Genomic DNA, 27,148 nt, shown 5'->3' with positions numbered 1-27,148 from the left:
AATGTATAAAATTTTAAAACCCAACCAATTTTCATATATCATTTACATAAGAATTGTCATTCAGATTATTTTGATTATTTTTTTTCACGATAAATTTGTATTTAAAAAAACTATATTGTATTAGTGTGAGAAGTTAAAAAAAATTCAAAAATATTTACATATCGTCCTTTGTCATTAACTACCGGGTGCACCAAAAAAAAGTATACAGGTTTGTCGAGATATTGTGAGCTTCAGGATTTAAATTTTTTGTTCATTCTTTTTTTATCGTAAAGAAGATGCTCTAACTTGAATTTTGAGCTATCATACATTAAATATGAAAAAGTAGTTCGAAAGTTATTTAAAAAAAACTGCCTTTTTTTCCATGTCGAAATTTCAAAAAATCATTTTTGCGTTTTTTCGGTAAAGTTTTGGTATCTGAAATTAGCTAATCAAAAGATCAAAGAACAAACACAAAGCACTTCTTTTCAGGGACACTACATTAAAATTAAAATCCAAACCGAATCATTCAGTAAACTTCAGTAAACTTCTTACTTTTTGACCACACTTTCGATAATTTCTAAAATGTCAACAGCGTTGCGTTGAGAAATTAGTTTGTTTGGCTCACTTTTTGATTCATGCGATTAAATCTTAAACCAATCCCAAGAGGAGTACTGGGTAACGTGATCAAAAACTGAATAAATCGATTTTCGTCTTTTGATAATAACAAAGGAAAAAACTAACAAAAAGTTAAAACAATAAGCTTCTAGACCAGTGTTTTTTATAAGGATGGACTATGGTATGACAATGGAAATATTCATTTCTGGACACTTTGAATGCCATGATTGTAACGTTCAGAAATGTTCCATAACACGCACAGTATGAGCAGGGTTGACAATAAAATAAAGTTTTTGCCGACCGACTGTCCCGCCAATTATTGTATTTCGATGACTTTGATAACTTTGAGTTATTGGATGTCAATCTTCTTTTAGTAACCCTTATGGTAAGTTTAACTCAAAGACTCTTCAGGTTGATAACGTTTTACTGACTTTAAAAACAATTCTCGGAAAGAGAAACTTTCAGATAAGTGTGACGTGGTTATTATGTACACTCGAAATACTTTTGTTTGTCTTCTTAAGACTTTGAAAGGAGTAACAAAACTTATGAAGGGCCTTTTATTTTATTTTTTAATCTGTTGGTACGTGTTTGAAAATCTTTCAGCAGGTATTGGGGAGTAAGAAAACGATGTTTACTTTAGTTTCTTTTAAACGGGCGACTTTGGAAAATCACAGTATGAAATTTGACCTTTCAGACGCAGACTTGTCATTTACGGTCTTCTAGAGAGTGCTTTATCTAAGTTGATTTTTTCTAACGAGTCCATAAAAGAGTTTTTTGACTATCGATGCTAGTTGGATGGTTTATATTTCAAACGTTACAAGAACAAGTTATTTGTACTGTATTTATATTTTATGTGTGCACAATCATGGTCGAAATATATTGACATTTTAGTGTATTTTAACGTTTTTCAGAATTTAAAGTTCGGGCAAGAATTACTTCCACTTCCACTTTCTTTCCATATTTTTGATTGGTCCAGCCCAATTCTATATTTTTGAGAATCGTAGAGAACAATTCAAAATAGTTTCAGAAAGAGAGACTTGCCAATATATAAGAATTACCAACATCATATACGACCAAAAGCAAATCACCATATGCTTTTTATTGACGCAAAATACTTTTATATTCTTTCAAAAGGTTTTGAGAATCACAGCTTGTAAGACATGATTAACACACTATTTTGTTGAGAACATTCTTTGTGATGTTATAACCACGAGTGTTTCTTGTTATCACTTAATATACTCTTTAGACGAAATAGATTCACTTAGTAATTTGGTTTTACACGATTTCACGAAGATTTTATAAATATACACGTACCAGGAATATTTAAAACAATAACACCAACCCATCTTAGACATATCTCTATGCATCATGTCATTTGTAAAAAAGGTAAGTTTCTAATTTTCAAATTAATTTTAGGATGAACCTAAGAATGCAATTTTTTAGAACATTTTGTGATTGTAAATTACCAATTATCCCCCAGTAAAACTCAATACTTTCACAAATAAGCCATTCTTTTCTTCAGGTATGTATTACATGTTAAATTTGAGTCGAGTTTGGATACTAACCTAAGAATACCATAAGAATATTTTAGAATGATTTTATTCCTCAAAAAGTTAAGAATACCCATGATGGAATGAAAAAAAACACCATTCTTATAAAAGCGTATAGTTGAGCTGGGAAGAGAGGATAAGGTTGTTCCCATCTTGATGAGTGATGATCGATGGCCCCGGGGGGGGGGGTACTTAGGCAAAATGGGTGCCGGGTATGTGCGAGCCATAAGGGTACCTTTTCTCATTCCTCAAAAGTCTCTCAAAGGGTTACAAATTCAAAAGTTAGTCTCTGAAAGGGTCCCAAAATCACGAAAATCAAAAATTTCTCTCTCAAAGGGTCACGATTTCCAAAAATTTTGCTTAAAATTTGGTGAAAATCAAACCAAAATTTGGAAAAAATGCACCAAAATTTAGGAAAAAGTCTCTCAAAGGGTCCCAAAATCACCAAAATTTTGTCTTTCAAAGGGTCGGGTTTTCAGCTCAGACATACCCGTCACCTTGCAAACCCTCGCGACCCTCCCCCCCCCCCCGGGTCGATGGCTCATGAGTTTTGACGGTTAGGTTGAATTCTATGATAAAAAACTCTGAAAAAATAATTAAGTATATGTGATTATGTGTAAGTTATGTAGACTCCCACTATTTCATCCTAATCTAGCTTATTTTGGATGAGATGATGTGATAAATGATAAAAAAGGGATATGAAATTATAATGGAACTTGACATAATTATTGATTATCTCAACTATTATCACATGTAGAATGACGTATTGAACTATATACTGCACTCAGAGAGAAATCAGCGTCATTGGCTATATTTTCGTTGATAACAAAACAAGGAATTTGATTTCGTTTACGATTTGTTGTTTATTTTGAAAGGCAATCACGTCCTCTAACCTAAGCTTTCAATTAAGGAAATAGGATAGTATTTCTGAGGAAGTAAAATCGAATTCATTCATTAAGTAAATTTCAAAGAGAAACGGTGTGGTGTGGGTTTTTTGAGGATTTTGCGTAAAAATTTTCAAATATTTGGTTCTTCTTGCGCCACAACAAAGTAAGGAGAAAAAGGAAGAACAAAACACGTGACGAAGACTCGTATTGCTCCACATTTTTGTCAATTTTCAGGTCAAAAGACTGTCGAGATTCATGGCAGACGAAAACATCACAACAACTTCAAGTGATGAAATTGATGAAACAGACAGTCCAGATGCTGAAAATTGGGATATTTCTTTAAGGCATGGAACACTTTCTAAAGAACTTAAAGCTTTGGAATATTTTACAGCTAATGGACTGCGGCAAGCATTCAATGTTTTGGACCCAAAAAGCACTGGAAAAGTGACAAAAACACAGTTACAAATTTTATGTATCAATTTGTGTAATGTAATAAATGTCCAATTTTCTCCTGAGGATATTATGAAATTTAAAGATGGAGAAAAGGAACTTCAGTTTCAAGACTTTATAGCATACATTGGAAGCAAACTGTTGAGAAAAAGTGAGTATTTCATTACAAACACTGACAGACAGTCTGGGAAATCCCTCTTATAATTGCACACTTAAAACTCCATCCCGAGACTGCAAAATGTGCAATTGCACTTTTGAAATTTATGCCCATGTGTAATTGCACTTGAGATCGTTTGACGGTTTGAGCAGATAAAAAGGTTGATATTTTTCAAAATCACGCAAATGCCATGGTCAAACATGCAAACATTTTTAATGCCATCGTTTTCTACAATACAATAAATTTCGAGAAAGATAGACCAAGGCTTTAAAAATTCAGCAAAGTAATCGGAAGCAAATAAAATGATAAGATTTAAGATATGATAGACAAGTTAGGATGCAATTGCACATTTTGCACCCATTCAAATAGTGATAAAGCATTGTACCCTTAAAACATTCTACAATTTCAATTATATATCTATCTCGCATGAGTTTTTGCTATGGTGGATCTCTAAAATTGTTTGGTTCCCGTCATCCGACCAACCCTGATTTTTACTCTGAAGTTAGAGTCGGAGACCTCTTTTGCCACTTCTGGATTCCTAATTGTCAACCTCTGCGCTCTCAGTGTTTACAAGTTTTCAAATGGAAATAGCGAGTGAAAGTGAACCAAAAACCAGTTTATCCATGATTTCCCGATTTTTTAACCCAATTTCATAATTCGGACCTTCGTGGAAGCAGACCACGCTCTCGAAGCATCACTTTCTAAAAAATAAAAAACAAGATGTTGCATGATGATTACGGGGCTCACAATGCAGGTACCTACAATAAACAAAGATGTATGTATGTACAAAAAAATATTTTCGACCGACCGACTGACCGACCCACTTTGTAAAGTTGAAATGACGGGAACCAAACAATTTTTAAAGATCCGCCTATCTAACCACGCTGTTTTATTCCGCAATTCTATCGTCAAGTAATTCGCCAAAAATACTAGCACGTTAAATATGAGAAATGTAGAGTTGAGCTGCGAATGGACCTGCGTAGTTCTTGCACTGTTGAATTTGTTTTGAAATTTTGCTGCTTTGATTGGTCAGGCATTTGATGGCTATGCAAGTTTCCCTCCGCTGATGCAAGTCATCCAGTTTCGGGGAATCCATTGTGATCAAGCGATAATATTAGAGTCAAGAGTGTTTTTAGAGTGTTTTTGCGAGGTTTTAGGGAATTCTATTTCTATTTCTATAATTTGATCCAAAGGGTACATATGTACATTTTCCTGGATATCGAAAGTTGGGTTTCAGCTTCTAACTCTTGATACCGATATCTTTTTGGGAAAAAAATTCCAGGGTTTTACAATAGAACAGAACATGTTATAATTTCCACAGAATTAGAGGGTGTCAAAATTAGAGGGTGTCAGATTTAGAGGGTGTCATAATTAGAGGGTGTCAGAATTAGCGGGTGCCAACACAGGTCGATATTAGACCAATTAACAGTACCAACTGGTGACTTTGGTCCAGTGTCGGTAAATGGAGGGGCGCTTGTTTAAGTTACATTTTCTATAAAGTGCACATGGAACCAAAATTTTCCTCTAAAAATGAATAATACAAGGTGGTAAGATGATTGTTCCTAGTTCAAGCATAACCTGCTAGATATAAGAAATTTAATGGAACAGCCCATTCACTGCTCTAGTTATTCTCAAAAGAAGGATTAGCAAGTGCTGGTATGGAAAATATATCTTTCATCTCATTTTTTTCAGTGGATGAAAAAGTTGTAGACTCGACAAAACTGGACGAAATTTCATGGACTATTGTAGAGAAACAACGAAAGACTTTAACTGGAGATAAAAAGCTAACAGACAATGAACTATTTATGATATGGCAAGCATTCAATAAAATTAACATCGATAATACTGTTAACATTGACATTGAAGAAACAGCTTTATTTTTGGAAGAATTCATGACAGCAATGGGGACACCGTGGACCAGAGGACCCTTGGATGACTTTGCAAATGGAAAAATCAAATTGACTTTCTGGGAATTCATTGATTGTTTGGAAAACAAGTATATTCTTAGCACACCAAAGAGGTTGGTCTCATGTCAAGTTACTTTTCAATGTTACATCGGAGAATGCCTCGTTAATAATTTGATATCAGCTAAACATTTACAATTCTTTTGTAATGTCTTCACAGTGTAAAATTGTGAACTCTATGATTTAGGATAATAATAAACCTTTGTTGGCTAGTCAGGATGTCATGTTGAACAATCAAAACTCCAGCATCAAAACAATGATAAGAAAAAAATTACTGCACACTTATAATGACTTTGCATTTAATGGGTCATTATTTTAATGCTGGAGTTTTTTTAATTATTCAACATGACATCCTGACCAGCAAAAAGGTTTATATCAATTAAGCCTCCTTATAGATGGATTTTTAAGGCTGAGTAAACAAGAATTTTTTTCTTTTTGTGACTGTTTGTGAAGATTTTCCTTTCAACAGAAGAAATCTAAGATATGGTTGAAATTGAAGCAGTGTCCATTTTTATGGTACATTGGAGTCTCTATAACTCGAACCACCTCTATAACTCGAATGCCTCCTTAACTCAAACAAGTTTTGTGGCCCCTTCAGCTAACAATGCCTTATAAACCTTATACTCGAACAAATTTGTATTCCCCATGCTTTTTGGAGACTCCACTGTACTTTGGATAAGGGGTGGGATGTAAAAAAAATGTTTTTTCATTTTTTAGCGTTTACAAGTTTGGTCTGGACAAAGTGAATGACGTTTATGTTAAAGAAATTATGAAGACTGGTTTACTCACAAAGAAGGGACACAAAGTGAAATCAATGAAAGAACGATTCTTTGTATTATCTCCACAATTATTAACTTATTATGAAGGGAAAAGCAGTAATGGTAAAAGGAAAGGTGTCATTTTTGTTGCAAAGGTATAAATCTGAGATACATAGAATACCTATCAACCTTTTTTAAAGCATGATGAGCTTGGATTAGATTCCTATCAGGTAGAATTGATGATGCTAGAGCCAGTCCTCACCTTTAAAGGTTTGATAGGTGTGTTACTAAAGATATTCATGATATGAGGATTTGTGTTATGATATTTTATTACAGTTTACCTTTAATCGTAGGAGGCTCCAATTGTGTTTGTTTAGTCGATTTACACCATGTTAAGTCAGGGGTTTTATTTTGACCCGGCGAACGGCGAATTTCGCCGGTCCAAGTCACAAAAAGGATTATAATTCACCGAACTAAAAATTTGATTCGCCGCCTCAAGTACATTTTCACCCCAATCAATACACTGGGCTTGCTAAGGATTCGACGGCCTAGAGTTTAGAATTCGCTGAAGTTAATTTTTCATTCGCCAGCCCATCAAACTGCATCAAAAACAAAGCAAAAAAACTATTTTAGTTCTAAAGATTTATCGACTCTTAGCCTTCTATCTGAAAAATATTTTTCTCAAATTTCAGCAATCAAAAGTTGAGGGAATAGATGATTCAAAAACGTCCAAATGTCGTTTTTCAATTTTGTGTGCGCAGAAGAATGTTCCGTATGAAATGGAAGCTTGTGATCCGAAGACCAAAAATGAATGGATAGCGAAAGTTCAGCGATGTATTGGTGAGAAACGTTATTTTATTGTGCTCTTCCAGAAAATCTTTGTACATGGGGTGGAGGATATATTGGATATTTTGTCCGGCAAACTTGCTCTGATTAGGGGTGATTTTGAATGTCCGGGGGGTCAACTGATGCTTGTCCGGTGGGTGAGATTTGTTGTCCGGGGGGATCAAAATTCACAATGTCCGGGGGAGGGGTAAGTTTCTAAAAAATATTATATCCTCCACCCCCTATATTAAATTTTTTTCTGGAAGAGCCCATTCCATACGCTCCTCTAATCGATATAATATTGAAATTGACCGTCAACAAGAATCTCTTATAAACGACACTTTACCTATTCATGCGTTCCCTTATTTCAATGATGAAAATCCAATTCCCCGTTAAAAATTTTATTAGAGAGTGTCAACTGTATAGTCAGGATCCTAACGACCAATTGCTTTTTTTGGGGGTTGGCAAGTTGAAACCTATATAGATGAATACCTAGAAGCTCAACACTTAGTGTTTTGAGCACTCTGGTGACAACATCAGTCTATGCTCGCTTACCCGAGCCGCACTGATGAGTCTTGGGAAGGACGAAGCACGTGTCTGCGGATAGATGTAGATGAATACCTAACAATTCAAAGATTCAAAATTTATAGTGTTGGCAGCGACATGTAGCATAACTACTCCCCCCCCGTAAATCAGTAAATCCTGAAAAAACGATGAATTGAAAGTCTCTTAGCCCGAAACCACGCGTACTAATAATTTTGTTCGTGATAGACTTTTTTATGACCCGGTTTTCCATAATCAGCATTAAATTTCCACCCCAAAGATGTATAACAAAATAGCAAAATTGCTATTTCTCGAGTCTGCTCCCAGACTTTAATGGAAAGCTCTCGAAAAGCGGATATATTCAGTTTTTTGAATTCAAAGTCTGTAAAGCTTCATTGAATTCCAATATGTCAGCTTTGCAAAACAATTAGCTTTACTATTTTTCCAAGACCATATTTGGTATCTGTCAAATCAAGAGAAAAATGGATAACCCATCCAAAAGATCATATCAATCGGGGTTACTTTCATAGCCTCCAAACAACAGGCTCTTCTGATCTGTAATTTTAATTCATGCTACCTTACAACTTATAGATCAAGAACCGTAAACTGCTTTGTTCTAGCTATGAAAGCTACCTCAAAACTTCTAAAACTAACCAAAAGTGATGCTATTTTTAAATTAACATCCATCTTCATGACATTTAGACTGTGGCAATTTGACGCCGTTGATGAGAGAGCTGAAAGATCGTTCTTTAGAGCGAATGAAACGAAGAAAGAAGATCGCAGACGAAGAACGATCACGTTTGGAACAAGAAGAACTCATACGAAGACAACTAGAGGTATTATTATTATTTGAATTGTCATCAATTTCTCGTTGGGCCAGATAAATTTAATGATAAAGGTGAAAAGGGCTCTTCCAGAAAAAATTTGTATATGGCGGCTGGAGGATATAACAATTTTCAGAGATTTACCCCCTTGACAAAGTGACTTTTGGCCCCCCGGACAAGCATCAGTTGACCCCCAGACAACCCAAATTACCCCCAGACAGAGCAAATTCACCCTTCGGACAATTTTGATGATTTTTCGCTACCGGACAATATATCTTCCAGCCGTGGTGTACGAATATTTTCTGGAAGAGCCCAAACTAGAAATTTAATTTGATTCATTCTTGGCGTTTCGGCGTCTTCTTTGTACCATCATCACAAGCAAAGTAATAACGCTTTTTAAAACTCTAGCCTGATTCCAAAAATGCCGCCTCAAAATGATGTTCAAGATTTTTTTGTTCCTCTTTAGAAGCTTGAGCTGAAAGATAGAAAAAGTTACAAACGGGGTTCGTTTAATAGGTCGATATTGATAGGCACCTAACATTACAAGATCTTTTTAATCCTTTTTAGGAGTTGGAGCTTATCCGTTTAGCTCGAGACGAGGCTCAGGCGCAAGCTGAGAACGAAGCTGCGTTGAAAGAAGAAGAGAGAACACGAAGAGAGGAATTAGAACTGTTGAAAGCTGAATATGAAAAGTTACTCCAAGAAGAAAAGCAAGCTAGAGAGGTTGAAAACCAGGTGAGATAACCTCTCTGTTTCTTACCCAAGTACACGTTTTTCTTTATAAAACATTGAAGATTTTTTTCACTTTTTAAGCCTTACTTTTCACCATTTTTGTTACGGGATTTAGTTTGTATAAACTAAAAGACTATAATGTTCCCTTCATTACTTTTTGCTTTATTTCTACTATGCCTGAATTAGTCGTCTAGCTTGCTAGACTATCAAAGCTTTAAAATGGTCTTAACTTGTTCTTAATATTTTAGCGATCGAAGTTCTATATAGTTTGTTCTCATATAAAAATGTATACCCATTATTAGCGAGTTTATGTATGGCGCTTTTCCTGCGACAGAGACAGTTGGTTTTTGATTCGTCTAGATCCTGACTGATGGAGGACAACAGTAAATCAGCATTTTAGGCGTCCTCGATTTCACAAGTCAAAATTGCGAGTCTTTTCCAAATCGTTTCAGTCACTATGCTGTCCTTAAAAAGGGTAGATAGATAAACTCGCTGTTAAAAACACCGAGGAGGGGGTCAGTAACGATACAAATAATTGAGAATTTGGGACAAATTTGACCAATTAATTGATTTGAAAAAAAAGGGAAAATTATATAGAATTATAAAGATATATAATTATAAAGATATATGGTTATGGTGTTTTTAGTAAGATCTTAGAAACTATTTTTTCTTGTAACAGTAGCGTGCGGCCACCTCTCTAGCTTAGCTTTATGTCTAAGAGGTCTCGCTTATTATAGCAAATAAATTCATTCATTACTTACTTACTTTAAAAAAAATATGTTCTTTTTCAACCATTTACCTAAAGATCGCGTAACTGTGAAACAGTCTGTAATATGTTTTAATTTTTGAAGAAAATAAATTTTGATGAATGTTATGGTAGTCAATAGACAGCTCCAGGCTTTTAGGCCTTACTCTTGGTCAATAGGCACTGCTATAGGCGGCCACTAGTAACCCTACCGGGAATTGCTTATTAATAGGTTTAAACATAATAGACTACTTTCACAAAAGATGTTTATCAATAGAGATTTCAAAGAATTTTAAAACACAGCTGATTGGCTAAGGTTTCGAAGCTCTCTAAGTATTGTTTCATTAAAACCTCAGTGCGCATGCGATTTATCAGGAGAATTTCAATATTCAAAACAAGAGCAGTGCTCATATCCCGAAGAGTAGGAGTTTTACGCTCGAAGCGACGGAATATATGACGTAGCCTAATGTTATGGTAAACCATAGCTTTCATTTCTGAAATTATTCAACCATGCCAAATAATAGATCTAAGGCGAGACCAATTTAATTTGTTGTTCTACGGGCAAAATATGGGTCGGTCGGTCGGTAAAATTGAAATAAATTTTTCATTTATCAGGGTTGTTAAAGTACCGAAAATGTTTTCCAAAAAATATCTGGTTCAAAAATTCACTTTTTTTTTATCTTCGATGAAGATCATGATAGAATCTTAGTGTATGGAATGCTTGATTTTCTAAATTTCTCAATTTCTTGAATTAATTTTCAGCTTCATTCAAATTTAATTCTTACAAATAACTAGTGTGTAAAATATATTGTAGTGGAAATTCGATATTATTATTTTTTTGATTTTAGCAAAAATAGGTTGGCCTAACAAACATTTTTTACTATCCTTCATCAGGTGCGAGAGAAACAACAACAAATCTTAGAAGAAGAGATGTTGAAACGCCAAGAACTGGAGAAAATTAAAAATGAACAAGACCGTATTCTTGAGGAGGAACGGAAAGCAAGAGAAGGCCTTGAAGAATTATCCAAAGAGCAAAAGAAAGCGTTGGATGATGTAAGCATTCACTCAACAATGAGTTAAATTATCTTAATCCTGTATTGGTCACCTATGTATATGCTCTCTTTTCGGATAAGCCAAAAAAATTTCACTTCGCAAATTGTTGTCACGTGTCCTACAAAATGGCAACCTCGCAAGATTGAATTTGTTTCCCTACTTTCAATAAAGTGCTAAATAAATAGATTTTTTAAGTTCTGGGTTTTGCAAATATTTTTATTTCAAACCTTTATACTGATACTTGACCCCTCTTAGTAGGAGGAAGGTAAAAACTTTCGTGGGGCTCAACCAGATAGGATTTTGAAAGCTTTTTGTGAGTGGGCCCGTGAATTAGGCTTGGCAAAAGTTATAAAAACTGATGTTTTATTTTTCTTCAGGAGCGCGAGAGACTATCGCAACTTGAGAAAGCTCGTAAACGGGCAGAAGAACAAGTGGAAACGTTTCATTTGAAGATGAAAGAAGCCGAAGAAGAAAGAAGACAAGCTGCTCTCAAAGTCGAACTCGCTAAAGAGAAAACGAGACAAATGAAAGTACCCGTTGGTTTAGCTAAACCTTTAACGGTATGTTATTACTGAGCTTTATAGAGGTTTTTCAGGTTTTGCAAAAGTCACGTAACTTAAAGGAAAATCCGCCATTCTGGAAGCAAACGTTCGAATTTGTAGTGAGGCGACTCCTTTCTTAAATCGAATGTCTGCTTCCATAATGACAAAAAATTTTACGTAACCTAGTCAGCTTGAAAAACTTCTATATGAAAGTCATACATAATGGTCCCGGGGGGGTACTTAGGCAAATGGAGGGTACGGTATGTGCCGCCCTTAAGGGTACCTTTTTTGGACTTCCAAAGTCCCGCTAAGGGTCGGAAAAATCAGAAAATCAAACTTCAGTCCCACTATAGGTCGGAAAAATACGAAAATTTCAACTTTTTACCCCCTGAAAGATCGAAATTTGGTCAAAATTGGTCAGATTTGTCCCGCTAAGGGTCGTAAAATTCCCAAAATTTTCCTTTGTTTTCTCCTTTTTAGTCCCGGTAAGGGTCCAAAGTTCGAAAGTCGGTCGGCACCCCCCCCCGTCAGCTCTCAACCCTAGTACCCCCCCCCCCCCCCCCCCCCCGCCGGGATAATGGTACGACTACTTGATGTGGGTGTAGTAGCACCGAGTTTTACTTTTTCATAAATACTTGTGGTGTATCGCAAAGAAACCTTTGCAGAGTTCAAGCTTTGTCTTCTTGTGAATTAGCTTTGTCGGACGCATTGACCTTTATATATCCCTGGACCAAATTACTCAATCTCGGCTAACCAAAAATCTTTGATCGGTGTTTTTTTGAAATTGGTACCTTAATGGCGGCACTACTCAATAGCGGTGAAAATGCATCGAGAGCGCTAGATCTGCTTTTCCACGAATACTTTTGATGATGTAGCGCCGTTTAGACGTTAATCTTTAACATTGCAATGGCCTCTTCTCGGATACTAATTCCAAAAAAAACTCCGATCAAAGATGGTGGATATAGCATGATCCAGGGTTTATAAAATTAAGCTCTAGTTTAGACGGCCGACTTTCTGCCCTGCCTATTTTAATTGTTAGGAAGTAGGCAAAAAGTGGATACCAATTTGGCAGTTAAATCTTTGCTTTAAAAAGGTTGAAAGAAGACATTGCATTGACGTTAAAAGAGGGCAATGCATTTACTTTAGACAGCCAACTCTCTGCCAACTTCAATTCGCAATTGGAATAGGCAGGGCGAAAAGTGGGCCGTCTAAACTAGAGCTAAGTGTATGTAATACCCCCTTCAAATCCTTGTACTGCTTGGAAGGGAATTGGATTCGAGAAAAATGACGTAGAATTTCTGAAACAACCATAGTTATCATATTTCTTTACATACTAGATAGGCTAACTACTTGTAGATTTCCAGTGAAACCTTATCCTGTTTTAAAGTCCACCATAATGTTTTCTGTTTTAAACTTTTCCCAAGAATCTATTACCCGATGGATAATAATTCTACAAAAATTTCTATGACAAGACCATTCCAGTTTTTTTTTTTTTTTAGAACTCGGTGTAAATACGTTTGGAATCACAGCTGATGCTCTCTAATACGATTTTATATGGGAATTGGATTTTCATTGAATAGGGGATCCTATCGAATTGTAGAGAGTTGTTTGTGAGAGTTTCTTGTTGATGATGACTTTCAATATTATCAAATAATGGAGCGTAATCATATTTTTCTTCTTTGTAGCTTGAACAGAAGATGTTGATCACACATCGAGGTGCCGGTTCATTCGTCGAACAGGATTTCTCTAAGCGACCATTGTACCAACAGACTGATCAACCGGCAGCCGAAATTGTCAACCAAAGAAAACTTGACGAAGGAGAACGAACGGAAATTGTAGAATCTAATCTTGTGAAGCCTTCAGAAGGAAGTAAACATTTCGAAGTTATTTGATGTGAATTCAGCTTCTCCGAGAGAGTCTTAAAGTCGATTTTTAGCTGGCAGTGTTTTTCAAACTTCGATAACTTTTGATAGAATTTGAATTAAGTAGCGATTTTGTGCTCGTTGAAAAGACAAAATGGAGTGGGATATTGTCATAAAGAAAAAATCTCAAAAAAGATCGGAAAGTGAGCACTGTCAGCTAATTTGAAATAGACTTTAGATTTATGTATATTTGCGGTTTGGGGTGAAAAAGAAGTCTAGAAGGTTAAAATAGTGAAAACAAGAGAAAAAACATGTGAAAAAAAACACAGAAATAAATTTCCTTCTTTTTTGAATTTCAATGGTTGATTTGGGCTATGGATAGCAAAGCGCCTGGCATTTCAAATCTACATTTAGAAGATCACACTTGAGAACTATTGGTAATGTGTGATCATCATCCATATGGATGGACTGTTTATGATAATATTCATGATATACAGCTTTGCACCGTCTTTTGGCGTCATGGATTCAACAGCTGATTGGTTGTAAGTGACGTATTGACTGATTTTACGCCATGTAATACAGCCAATCAACTGCTGGATCTATGAAGTAATGTTAAAAAACTTTGTAATGATAAGATGCATATCATGAATATTTCTGCATTTTTTCGACTTTCATGTAATTGTGTAATATGGATTGCCTCCTTCCAGGATTGCCTTCAAAATGATTGCAAAATACTTTGTACACTATAGGAGGCACCCCCAGCGGCACCCCTAATCACGCCATCACGCAAAAAATTTTCTCCATCACGCATCACGAAAATCGCTAAAATTTGTCATCACGCAAAAAATAGCGAAATCACGCATCACGCTTCAAATTTTTGCCCTATCGCGCATCACGCTTCAAATTTTTGCCCTATCACGCATCACGCCTCAAATTTTTGTCCTATCACGCGTCACGCCAAAAAAATCTCTAATCACGCCATCATGTAAGAAAAAAGTTCCAATCACGCCATCACGCAAACCGCTGGGGGCCTCCTATAGTATGAACAGACTATAAATTTAAACAGAGGTCTTTTAGTTTAACGTGATTATTTCGGTAATGGTTTGTTTTTACTCAGTTTTAAAAAGATGCTAATTTATGATATTTTTTGTATTTTTGCACGGAAAATTATTATGCCGAATATTTTTTAATAACGTTTTTTATATAGTACACGAGTGAACTACTTTTGTATCCTAACTATTTATTTTTATATTTTTTTATACTCACTGCACCTTCTTTGAATTTGGTTTATTATTTCTTTGGAGATTAGGTACTTTGTTAGGGAAAAAAGTTGATATCAAATCACTGGTAGATAGCAGTAACATTTAAAATCATCTAATAGAATCTTGTTCGCAACACACAGTATGTCTTTTTAGAAAAGGTACACAAATTTAAATTCCATATCTTTAGTATAACTGTTTAATCGATGATTAAGATTGTTATTACCTGAGTTGATAACTTTACCTTTATTTAATCTTAAGCTGTAAATGTCGATAAAATGGGCTCTTCCAGAAAATTTTGGAGTGGAGAATATATTGGATATTATGTCCGGGGGTAGTGAAAAATTTGCAAGATTTGTATTGTTTTGTGGGCAAACTTGCTCTGTTTAGGGGTACTTTTGAATGTCTGGGGGGTTAACTGATGCTTGTCCGAGGGGTCAAAATTCACAATGTCTGGGGGTAAATTTCCAAAAAATGTTATATCCTCCAACCACCCCCCCCCCCCCCCCCCATATTCTAATTTTTTTCTGTCCAATCCAAAATGAGATTGCGGTTTTTAACAAACAGAAAAACCTTTTCGATTATTATAATTTTTTATTTCACTCGAACATTTTTTTGTACACATTAAATGAAAATTATTGGATTATTTCTCAAAATTGCAAATTCAAATATACTAATTTTAACATAAATACTTGCTACAAAATTGTTATAATTTATGAGTCAAAACAACCATTTTTTACATTCAAAGTGATTCTGATACTTATAAGAATGTCAAAATATTTTCCAGAGTTGTTCTTATTATAATCAGCACATCGTGTTAGTATAAATTGCATACATGTTTTTTATAAGAACAAACTATATAAGAACATGAGGCTTCAATGGCCAAAATGTTAAGAACAAAGTTCTAAAACACCCAATTTCATAGGAAAATGGACAAAATTACTCAAAAAATGAAAGAAATAAGAACATGTTAAGAACATTTTTTGGCTTAAATCTCAAAAAGTTTGGATGTTCTTATAAGAAAACTGTGAATTGTAGAGTCTTCAAATCCGTTGAATGTCATTTTAAATTATCTTTATTTATTTGACACCGAAGCCTTCATGCAATACTTTGTTCTTATAAAAAACATGAAAAAATATAAAAAACATGAAAAAATTGATTCCATTATTGATTAGAGATCGAATAAAGTTTTTTTTTTACTTTTCATCTTTTCCAATCTTTTTTACATTGCTTAATATACACTTAATTTATTTGACTTTATAAATATTGTTCATATTTTAGTTCAGCTCACTCAATTTTTTCACCGCAGTGGGTTTGGATTAAAGTTTTTGGTACGCTTGTAACATTTCAATAGCATTCGGAAATAATCTCAAATCTTCAATTTTGTGCTTCTCAAAAGTTGGTCTGAAAGAGCTCCACCCAGCAACAGCTAAATTGTCTGCAGCCGTTTTTGAATGTTTACCAGAATATAATTTCGAACCATCATCCAAAACTTCAATATTGGTAATCTCGCCAAGATTCCAGACATCTCCTGTTCCGCCATTATGTTGATAAGTACCTTGTTTGAATAAGATACTTGTTCCCAGACCTATGGCGTTCTCAGTTGGCGCCCGATTCACCGCCACAAGATCGTATCTTTGAACACGACAAGCTGGATCTGGATCATCCCAATCTACTGTATATTTCAATACAGATTTATCAAAATTTACCACCTTAGCTGGAAAGAATTGCCATTGAGCATAATGTGCAATGACTGAATCTCCATACATTGGAACACTGGCACGTAAGGATTCTTTATTGGCGATTTCCGCTTCCGTTTCCGGCTCATGTTGAGGTAGAACCCGAGTTCCATCTTCAGGGACAACCTCTCGGATTTGTTGACAAATTTTCGTAATAGTCGCTTGATATGACGCCTCCCCTGTGATGTGATCAGCAGTCATAATAAGAGGTTCTTGATCTGTTGGTAAAACCATTCCAACACTGCTTTGTTTCCAGGCTGCTCGGTCTGAATCCTCACCTGTACCAACTTCCAGCACGATAGCCTTTTTATGTAAGGATCGTAACGCGAAATTAGCTTCCATTTGACAATTCTGACTCCTGGAATATTCAGCAGATACACACATAACAACCACAGTTGATTCTGCCAAACCTTGAGCAATTTGACCAAACATTCCAGAATCATCTACACTATCCAGTTGTTCAATATCCAACCAGACTCTCTCCCCAATCTCTTTCTCTATATCAGCTTTGATTTTCCTTGGATCTGAGAATGTATGACCAGTGAATGAACGGACTTGCTCGGCCTCATGAGATAATTTTGAGTTGGCCCAACAATAGGATAAAAACACTCTTGGTGGGTCAGAATCACCTCCAGATCTTGTCTTCTTAGCTTTTGGATCACATACTACCAACTTCTCCAAGTTCTTTTGAAGTTCGGTTAGTTTTTCATCGTACACATCGTCATTAGCGAATTGAATGTAGAGCTGTCCTAAAATTTCAACGTGGAAACATGATGTTAAATATTATTAATGTTAATATCAAGACAAGGACACTTGTATAGTGTCCTTGATCAAGACTAGTATTTTATATTGAACATTTTTTTCTTAAGAGACAAGGTTGCTAAAGGCTCCAGGACTCAAATTAGCTATTTTGTGCACTATCTCGTAAAAGTAAAGTTTTAGATAATCTAACCATGGCAAACGATAGCCCTTGACCCAATAAGTAATTTAATAAATATCAGGAGTGGTCAAAGCAAATTTTTCAGAGAATGAGCTAGAATGCTAACCAACCTCAAATCTGATCTGAAAATTTGAGTAACGTACAAAAAAAAAAACAGGCATATCCCTCTTTGTCGGAAAATGATAGCATTGTCTTATTCTTTAAGTGCTATTTTTCATGATGCATCAAAGAATTTTTATAAATCAATTACAAATTCAGTTGTAGGGTAACCAATTATTCAAAAAAACACTCGTGTATGTACTAAAAGTAATACAAACTTACCTGCTAACAGCATACCAGCTGTAGTTTGTGTCCATTTATGGCTGGTACCCAACACCAAAGGAATAACAGTCTTGCCAAGGGTCTTCTTAGCGTACAGTAACTCTGACATTGCTTGCTCGTTAGCAATGAACGCATCTGTTAAGGCTACCAGGTAGACCTTGCAATTCTTGATCTTCCCAACAGTCTGTTGTAGACCTTTAGATGAACTGTTGCCACCTTTAGATTCAGAAACATTATAAATGGTTTTGATTTGTTTGAGAATTTTAAGAATGTTAGCATCATCTTGGTTGACTTTGGATAAGAACACATCACATGAGGAAGTCTCTCCGTTATCATCTCCAGTATCCAAGCAGTTGAAGATATTGGGTAAGGTTCTCAATTCCTCGATAGTCAAACCAGAGAAAGCGGGACTGTAATCAACAAAGTTGCCCCTAGTGCATTGAGGATCTTGTGGTTCTATATGCTCACCATTGTAGACGGTCACACCTTCAGAATTCGTGGATACATTCTTAATAACACCCATATGCCATCTGTCCGAAATTTGATTCTTGGCTTGCAGCTCTTGTTTCTTTTCTTCGGATAAAGAACGACCAGAACTATCACAGACAGATCCATCATCATTATTACCAGCATAATAAAGACCTTGTTTGAAAAGGACTTTTGATCCAACACCAATAATAGAAGGGTCTGGAATCTTATCAACACACAAGTTGTTATATTTGGCTCGTTCTGGTGCCCAGTTCCCTTCAGTCCAACGAATCATGTAGTTCAATTCCTCAGGTAGCCAGCTTTCAATTTTGGCTGTAAACCAACCATGACCATGCCAGTACACAAAAGCAGTATCTCCCGTTTTTGGTGTATTATCTTTCGCCAGTTGTGCTGCCTTTTCGGCGGCTACATTCTCAGCTCCTTGTAAGATGCTTACAAGTTTTCCAAATGCTTCAACTGTGTTTTCACTAAAACTAGCATCTGTTAGTAGTCCATAGCCAAATTTTGGTGCTAAGAGAGCGTTCAGTTGCTCTACAACCCCTTCCATCTTGATATGATGAATTTCTCTTTTTAACAATTCTGTAGTGATCTAAAAATCTAAAATCAAAATAAATGCTTTTGATAGAAAGATCAGTTTAATACATAGCTTGATGTTGAGCTTTTGCACATTATCTTCCTATGCTATTTTAAAGTTTTAAAATAGTTTTAAAGATCAATACTGCGTATTATTGCAAGTTGCTATGAAAGTAAATGGGATAGCTTAACTTGAAAAAATATGTCCAGTATGACTCTCACTAGGAAGTGAATTTTGAATGATTAAGGAAAGCAGAGCATTCTTTAAACGCCTTCAACTTTGAGAAAAAAGAAATTTGCATTAACTATTAAATCCATTTTATCATTATACTATCCTGCAGTAAAGAAAAAAAGGACTTAAGTAAATATCTTCTTACTCTGTCTTACTATATAGAAACACCATATTGCAAACTTTCTTTCGAAAAAAATATTAAGAATAGTGATAAATTTAAAAAAACTGTGCAGGTATCTAAAATATTTATAATATTCCTAGGATAGTCACTGAAACTAAAACTAAAACTTTTTTATTCATATTCATATAAAATTTTAATGTCAAATCGCCCCAACTATGATTATACGTTTTTTATAAGAGCATCCAATATTTTGTATGTTTAAATGTTTGAGTTTTCAGCCTAAAAATGTTCTTAAAAATGTTCCCAATTTCAACAAGTTTTTTTGTACAATTTTCTCAAAAATTTGTGGGGGGGGCGGGGTTTAGAGCCCATCCAGCCTTGAAACGTTCTTAACACGTTCGCTACCAACTCGTAGTTGCAAATTACCGGTAGTATTTTGAAGGGCCATGACTTTCGATACAGGAACTTCTGCTTGCTGTGAGATTCTGCATCGATTCGTATACAATTTGAAGGAATTTGAAGAAAAACTCAGGCTAAGGGAGTCTGGGGAAGACAAACTGTCGATAAAATTTTAAGAGGTCAAATTTTCGATTTCTGAAAAAAGCTTGGCAGTGAATGTGTTAACATATTCTTAATATTTTGCCAGTCGAAGCCTCATGTTCTTATATAGTATGTCCTAAAAAAAGCTTATTTCCCCTTAGCGGTCAGATTAGTGTAGGTTAAGATTTAAAGAATCAAAACTCATATAATTGCTATACAACAGTTTAGATTAACGAAAACATTATCTATACTACACACTTTTTTTTTATAAGAATGGTGTAAATCCATTTCATCATGAATATTCTTAACTTTTTTGAGAAAATCATCTTAAAATATTCTTACAGCATTCTTAGTTTAGGATCCTAATTCAGACTAGATTTAACATTTAGTACATACTTCTCAAGCATGAAATAGCATTTTTGTGAAAGGAGTGAAAACATTTATAATTGAAAATACTCAAAATTTTCAAAAGTTATTGACAATTTAAAATATGCAAAGGAACAGCAACAGTCAAGCCTTCGTTATAATGTAGTTACATGTTAGTTATTTTATAAGAGCAAACTATATAAGAACATAAGGCTTCGCTGACCAAAATGTTAAGAACAAGTTAAGAACATTTCAAGGCTTTGTTGACTCAAAAACACACTATTTCTCGGGAAAATGGACAAAAGTATTCACAAAATGGTCCAAATAAGAAAATGTTAAGAACATTTTTAGGCTTAAAACTCAAAAAGTTAAGAACATCTAAAGGTTTCAAAAATTTTGGATGTTCTTATACGTGTATATAAAAGAGAGTATGGTTAACTCCACATCCCTTATTACGTAATATATTCCGTCATAAATTCTGAACCCTCGCATAGTTCCGACTTTGGTCTTACACTACACACATTACCATGAAAAATACATGCCGAAATTATATATGGACATGTGACGGCGAATACAGATAATCTATTCAGCGCGCGATCAACGCGACAAAAGTAACCACGACGACAATCCAAGATCTTGGATCAAATTTAAAGTTGATATTTTCAATCGCGGCGTTGAAGCAGTTGAAAACATAACTCAGAAATATCATCAACACTTTAAAAAAATCAGCGATAGAGAATCATACCATAAAGATCTATGTCTGTCTATTATTTCGATTCCATTGAAGTAACATGAATTACCATAATTAATGGTTTGGTAACATGTAGAAGATTTCTTTTGAAAGAAAATCATTTCAATTATAATTGAAGGTTTCTCGGGATTTAAAGAATTTATCAATTTAGTAAACAAGCATACTGATAAAGTCTGCTAGACAAATAATATAGTAATATTTGCTCGTCATCTTCACATTTGATTGACACATGCGCGATAAAATTTTTATTATTGGTCGTCAGAGGTTGATACTTTCGTTGAAAACTCAGCTTCTGATACTCAGGGTATACACACATCACTTATATTTTGCTCTCTTTTTCAGTAAAAACTTTTAGAGAGCTATAACGTACGTTCAAACTGGTACAAAAATAGTCGTACTGACGTTGAATATTGTGGTTAAACATTGTTATAATATCAATATCATACCCAGGAACTTCCAACTTATCAAAATATCGTTAGATTAGAAAGCATAATAATTAATAAGGGATTGGATACGAGTTTGCCTAAACATAAATTATTCAATCTTCTTTAAAATTCTTATTATGCACTGATCCCATGCTGGTTTTGTTTCAATCATCTTTATCTTTGTCAATCTATCTCGCTAAATATAAACTGTTGAATTTTTAAATAAGTTTTTTTATATTGCAGATTTATGAGCCCTGTGATAGGGTCCTTGGTCCTAGGTCCTTGGTCCCACTAAAGAATCAGTGAGACTGAACACACATCAAGGCTTTTTTTAACATTAGACTTAGCTAAAAGCTTAGGATTTTAGGATTTCATAGATTAAAAATGGTCCACTAAGGCTTTAGAATATAGTCTGCAAACCAATAAACTCCTTCCAAATTAAAAATCCCTGGGGTACCAGAGGCCAAGTTTTCAAAGAGAAAAAACGATAATGGCATATAATAATATATAAAGTAGAAAGGCTGAGAATGCCATTCTCGCCCAAACTTGAAATTTAAAAAAATGACGAAATTCAGATAAATTCCAATTTATATTGACCTTGACCAGAGTATTGTAGGTGTGGTCTAAGATAAGTTATTATAAAGTGACAAATGTTTCCCTAGGTAGGGACTAACGACACTAATAACTATAAGACCTGGAGTCGAGGGTGCGCCATATCAAAGGCGAAATAAGACAAATGCCTTGATTAATTAGCTTTGTAATTTTTTTCTCGAATTTTTTCATGACACAAGATGACGATCAAAGGCCAGCCTCGTCCGGTTTGAAAATTGAGAACCATAGGCTCTGGAAACACGAGTTAGATCAAACTCGGGTGAAACAAGGCATGTCCCAAGTATATTTTGCGTGACGCACACCGCTTCCCATTATTCATTAACTTTCATATATAGCTCAAAAGAATCGTATCAACGAGAGGATTTCGAAAAGTGGTGGGTCAAAAATTTACATCAAGCCAATCTCAAGATATCGGCCAAAAACTGATTTTGACGTTATAAAATACATCGAAAAAACACGTCAAAAAGACAATTTAAATGACGTCATTATTGAAAAAAGGCGATAATTCCGATTAACTCACTACAATCAAAGAAAAATTTTGACTGGAGATGTAAATTAACGATTCTAAAATATTTCATGAAAAAAAAATTGAAAATTCATGATGACATCAGCATTTTTTGACGTATTTTAATTTTTCCCGACAACAAATGACGTCATGCAAATTTTCTGAAAATTTTTGAACAAATATTTTCCGAATCATTAATTTACAACTCCAGTCAAAATTTGGTGTTGATTGCATTAATAAAATTGAAGTTATCGCTGTTTTTCAATAATGACGTCATTTGAATCTTACTTCTGACGTGTTTTTTCGATGTATTTTATAACGTCAAAATCAATCTTTGACCGATATCTTGAGATTGGCTTAATGCAAATTTTTGACCCAGCACCTTTCGAAATCCGCTCGTTGATATGATTCTTTTGAGCTATATATGAACGTTAAGAAATAATTGGAAGCGGTGCGCGTCACGCAAAATATATTTGGGACATGTCTTGTTTCACCCGAGAAGGCCAGCATTTGCTCAAGTAAAGATGTTTATGATGATCCTGCAGTTATGAACTTTTTATAGTTGAACATACAATCATGGTCGTAGTATTTGAGAAAAAAGGTAAATCCACCGGGAAGTTTTGAAACCACAATCGATTTGTAAATTCTCTAAAGTAGATTGGAAGGGTAGAGTTTTAACTCTGAGTTTTAACGGGTTTTAACATGAGACTTAAAACTTAGGACCTTAGGATCTGAGAATTCCAAAAGTTCAAAAATGGTCCAATAAGGCTCATAATACAGCCTGGAGGTCTATAAACCCGAGCCGAATTGAAATATCCGATTAAATTTGAGAGATGGCCGAAAATCGACTTTCTCGCCCGAACTCAAAATTTCGAAAAACGAGGAACTAAGCTTAATTCTAAATAGATTTTGACCATGATTGTACTTTTGCGAATTGGAATTGTTTAGTATATGTTTGTTGTTAATAAATGCACTTACTATCTTTATTAAAAAATGTGCTAACCGCCCGGTCACGCTAAATTTCCCATGCATCATATATCGCCATCGGGGAGAGGTTAATTAAAATAGCCGGCTTTTGAATTATCTGACAGTGATACTAATTGCAGATTTGACAGCCGCCTGCCACCATAGACATATATGCCTATGTATTTAACGCACCCCCCCCCCGCTACGGGGCTAGAAACTCTCTAGCGACCGTAGCATGAAGCAAAGACTTGGCGGGTCCAACCGAAATATTTATAGGTTTACGCACAAGTGCTGTTGAACCCGACTGGGGGTGCGACACATTAAAGGCCGACTATCATTCCTGCCTCTCCGCGATGGGAAATTGGCCCGCTCCTTTTAGAGCTTTAGCGTGGGTGGCCGCCAATCCGCCATCAGAATATCAGATAAGAGATACTCGGTCATTCTTGCGCCGCACAGGCGGTATGCATAGGGGGCGTCCATTCCATTGAGTTTAAAGCCCGAAGGGCTAGAGTTCAATCTCTAACCTTTCTCAGGCAAGAAAAAGTGAAGCCTTAAAAACTGCGCCGTATTTTTGACGACAGATTGAATCTAGCAATTCCTTTGTTTACGATTGATATTTTTTCGAAATTTAGCGGTAAATTTTAGTTTCAATCTGTTATTTGTGTAAAAACCAGGCGAGCCGCTCAAGGCCGCGCAGCTTTGGTAGGATTTGTTGGCTTCAAATCCTACCAAGGAGATTGACTTCTAGCCGGGTAGGTAAAAAACCTGGCCCACCTCTCTGGCCCGGGCCATATGGCCTACCCTTGGCCTACCCTTGGCCTACTCTTTGGCCCACCTTACAACTCTAAAAAAGATTTGATTCTTATCATTCTGAAAATCTGCAAACCAATTCTGAGGTTGGACTTTGGTTTTTCTGGAATTTAGAAAAACAACGAGACTGAAATAAACAAAAAAAAATAAAAAGTTTTGAGTCGGGACCCCCGGGAGAGGGTCTGGTTAAGTCCTGTATGGGTGCCAACAACCCCCGTAGCGCTGTTTCTTCAACTTTTCAGGACTTCGGACCCCTTTTTTCGGAATCTTCACCCAAAAAAACATAAAGTATATACCAAAACCTGGCGAAAAACTTTGACGTTGACCCGAACCCGACTCGAACTCTGTATCCCTAGTGCAAGAGCACAATTCGCTACCATTAGGGACTTCTGTTGAAATAAATTAAAAATTTCAAGGGTCTTATCCCTTGGTCAGATAGACAAGACCTACGTTAAGAATATTTCACCCTCAATTTTGGCACTTTCTTAAGAATAATTAACCCTCTCATCCAAAGTACACTATTCTTATAAAAAAAGCGTTTAATTCTTAAAGCATTTAGAGAAGATTTGACCAATTGTTTGTCGTAAAACGGCTGATGCAATAACGCCAACGTGCTTTATGATGAAATCATAATGAAATTATAGCGCATCCCGACGCACACATATCATTATAACCTGGTTGTCCGAGAATAAAATCGGGGAAAAAATGTTTGAAGGCCCGGAATTCCCGAGTTATTTTTTCCGAGTTAAAAAAACCGAGTTAAGAAAAAACCGAGTTATCCTGAGTTATGACGTCATTTTTGGAATTTAGTGACGTCATTTTTCATTTTATAACTCGGTTTATTTTGCTTCCTTTAATTTTCCGAGTTATTTTCCATTTTTTAACTCGGGAATTTTTGCTTCCTTTAACTTTCCGAGTTATTTTCCATTTTTTAACTCGGAAATTTTTGCTTCCTTTAACTTTCCGAGTTATTTTCTATTTTTTAACTCGGGAATTTTTGCTTCCTTTAACTTTCCGAGTTATTTTTGATTTTTTTAACTCGAGTAGTTTTGCTTCCTTTAGCTTTCCGAGTTATTTTTGAATTTTTAACTCGGGAATTTTTGCTTCCTTTAGCTTTCCGAGTTATTTTTCTTCATAAAAAAACACCAGTTTTAATCTTGATCCCATACCACCAACCTAAATCAAAGACATAACCATCCATTACCAACTAGAAAAACCTTAACCTGCTTGATAAAATGGATAATCAACAAACAAATGAATAATTGAAAAGCAAGAACTGAAGTTAAACCCTGCTAGATAAACAAAGTGTAAGCCCTTCAAAAATATTACACTTACAGCATAAATATAATCTCAAAAAGGTAAGTGATGAGATAAAGCTATTTCAAAATTTATATTTCCTCCCTATTTCATTAAACAATACTGTAAAGTAAGTGACATGACAAGATTCTCAGAAAAATTCACTGAGTCCTTCCTACTTCGCTGTAAAAATTTTGAATGAATCACCAACGTTTCTTGAATCAATCATTTCACAGACTATTCGTAGATTTTTATGAGAGATGTTAAAAAATAAATAAATAAAACTGTTCAGAGTGCACACACTCACCAAATCAACTTACAGAAAAAACATTCGAAAGTTTCCCGCGCGCGTGTGACTTTTGCAAAACATTCGAATTATGAATTCGAATCTTTTTGTGTCATAAGGCTCTAATTAGACTTGCGGGTAAAAAACATTCCGGGGGTCAGCAAATACGCTACTTTTTCAAAGTGGAAAGTCTTTAAATGTTGACCTGAAGGTATATTGTTATTCGAATGTTTACCCCCGTCTTTTTATAAAAATAATTCGAACATCAAACCCCATTCTGCGCAATGTGAAGTGAAAGATACTGGAAAATTTTACTTAAGCAACGAGAGGAAACTGCTAGTCGAGTTTTTTGTCACTCGTTGTCACACGTACAAAGAATAAACATAACGTAAGCGATTGAATGAACACCAAATTTTCTTAAGAGGTCTCAAAGGTCTTAAGTAAAATTTTACGTGCATGTGAGAACATTTTTAGAAGCAGAAAAGTCGCCCTTGGCTTGGCACATCCCTGTGTTATTGAAAAACAATGGAGGGATCGTGTAAGACCCGTTTGGCTTTATAGAAGCCCCGGATACTAGGGTTGCGAGCTGACGGGTATGTGCCGCAAAAATCGAGGAAAAAACTGATTTTTTCGGGATTTTGTGACCCTTATGGGAACTTTTGGCTGTTTTTACAAGCCAAGAAGAATGGAAAATAACTCGGAAAGCTAAAGGAAGAAAAAATTCCCGAGTTAAAAAATGGAAAATGACTCGGAATGTTAAATTTGTTATTTATTTATTTATTATTCATTTACTACTTTTTATTCAATTTAAAAAATATTATTATTATTATTTTTTTTTTTTTTTTTTTTTATTGAATTGTACACTATAGTTGTTTTATAATCTGTAAATTACTTAATATTTTTTCATTTATTTATTTTTTTGTTCCATTAGCGAAAATAACTTGTAAAAAGTTCATGCTAATAAAGAAATAGAAATAGAAATAGAAATAGAAAGGAAGCAAAAATTCCCGAGTTAAAAAATGGAAAATAACTCGGAAAGTTAAAGGAAGCAAAAATTCCCGAGTTAAAAAATGGAAAATAACTCGGAAAGTTAAAGGAAGCAAAATAAACCGAGTTATGAAATGAAAAATGACGTCACTAAATTCGAAAAATGACGTCATAAACATAACTCGGTTTTTTTTTAACTCGGTTTTTTTAACTCGGAAAAAATAACTCGGGAATTCCGGGCCTCGTTTGAAGGTGGGCCAAAGGGTGGGCCAAGGGTAGGCCATATGGCCGGGGCCAGAGAGGTGGGTCAGGTTTTCTACCTACCCCTTCTAGCCCTTCGGGCTTATACTTCATTGGTCCATCCAGCCAATCAACAAGGCGCTGTGGTCACACAGGCCTGACAAGGCGACTGAGGTTAGATCACGGAATATAAAGCCTGGGATA

General features: G+C 35.2%; 2 protein-coding genes across 2 annotated transcripts; one reads left to right on the top strand and one right to left on the bottom strand.

The window, feature by feature from the left end:
* Positions 1-3,093: 3,093 nt before the first annotated feature.
* LOC136822101 (switch-associated protein 70-like) lies at positions 3,094-13,802 on the top strand. The gene is made up of 9 exons (XM_067078318.1): positions 3,094-3,632; positions 5,331-5,658; positions 6,320-6,515; positions 7,053-7,200; positions 8,431-8,564; positions 9,120-9,287; positions 10,924-11,082; positions 11,460-11,642; positions 13,310-13,802. The coding sequence occupies exons 1-9, from the start codon at positions 3,287-3,289 to the stop codon at positions 13,514-13,516; spliced, it is 1,869 nt and encodes a 622-aa protein (XP_066934419.1). The 5' UTR covers positions 3,094-3,286; the 3' UTR covers positions 13,517-13,802.
* Positions 13,803-15,365: 1,563 nt separating this feature from the next.
* LOC136822092 (uncharacterized) lies at positions 15,366-18,860 on the bottom strand. The gene is made up of 2 exons (XM_067078309.1): positions 17,746-18,860; positions 15,366-17,233 (listed from the first exon to the last, which is right to left on the bottom strand). Exons 1-2 carry the CDS (start codon positions 18,779-18,781, stop codon positions 16,065-16,067), a joined length of 2,205 nt encoding a protein of 734 aa, XP_066934410.1. The 5' UTR covers positions 18,782-18,860; the 3' UTR covers positions 15,366-16,064.
* Between the last annotated feature and the right edge of the window lie 8,288 nt (positions 18,861-27,148).

Source organism: Clytia hemisphaerica, unplaced genomic scaffold, assembly GCF_902728285.1.
Source record: "Clytia hemisphaerica strain Z4C2 unplaced genomic scaffold, Clytia hemisphaerica genome assembly, whole genome shotgun sequence".
Lineage (NCBI taxonomy): Eukaryota > Metazoa > Cnidaria > Hydrozoa > Leptothecata > Clytiidae > Clytia > Clytia hemisphaerica.
Note: the sequence above shows the minus strand (reverse complement) of the source record. Positions and strands in the feature narration are given on the sequence as shown.

What these genes read in the sequence shown, in the direction of transcription:
- LOC136822101 (XM_067078318.1), top strand. Translation starts at nt 3,287, where the DNA reads ATGGCAGACGAAAACATCACAACAACTTCAAGTGATGAAATTGATGAA. An exon ending in AAGCAAACTGTTGAGAAAAA is followed by an intron (nt 3,633 to 5,330) that starts GTGAGTATTTCA and finishes CATTTTTTTCAG; the next exon opens with TGGATGAAAAAGTTGTAGAC. An exon ending in AAAAGAAAGCGTTGGATGAT is followed by an intron (nt 11,083 to 11,459) that starts GTAAGCATTCAC and finishes ATTTTTCTTCAG; the next exon opens with GAGCGCGAGAGACTATCGCA.
- LOC136822092 (XM_067078309.1), bottom strand. Translation starts at nt 18,781, where the DNA reads ATGGAAGGGGTTGTAGAGCAACTGAACGCTCTCTTAGCACCAAAATTT. An exon ending in AGCTGGTATGCTGTTAGCAG is followed by an intron (nt 17,234 to 17,745) that starts GTAAGTTTGTAT and finishes TTGAAATTTTAG; the next exon opens with GACAGCTCTACATTCAATTC.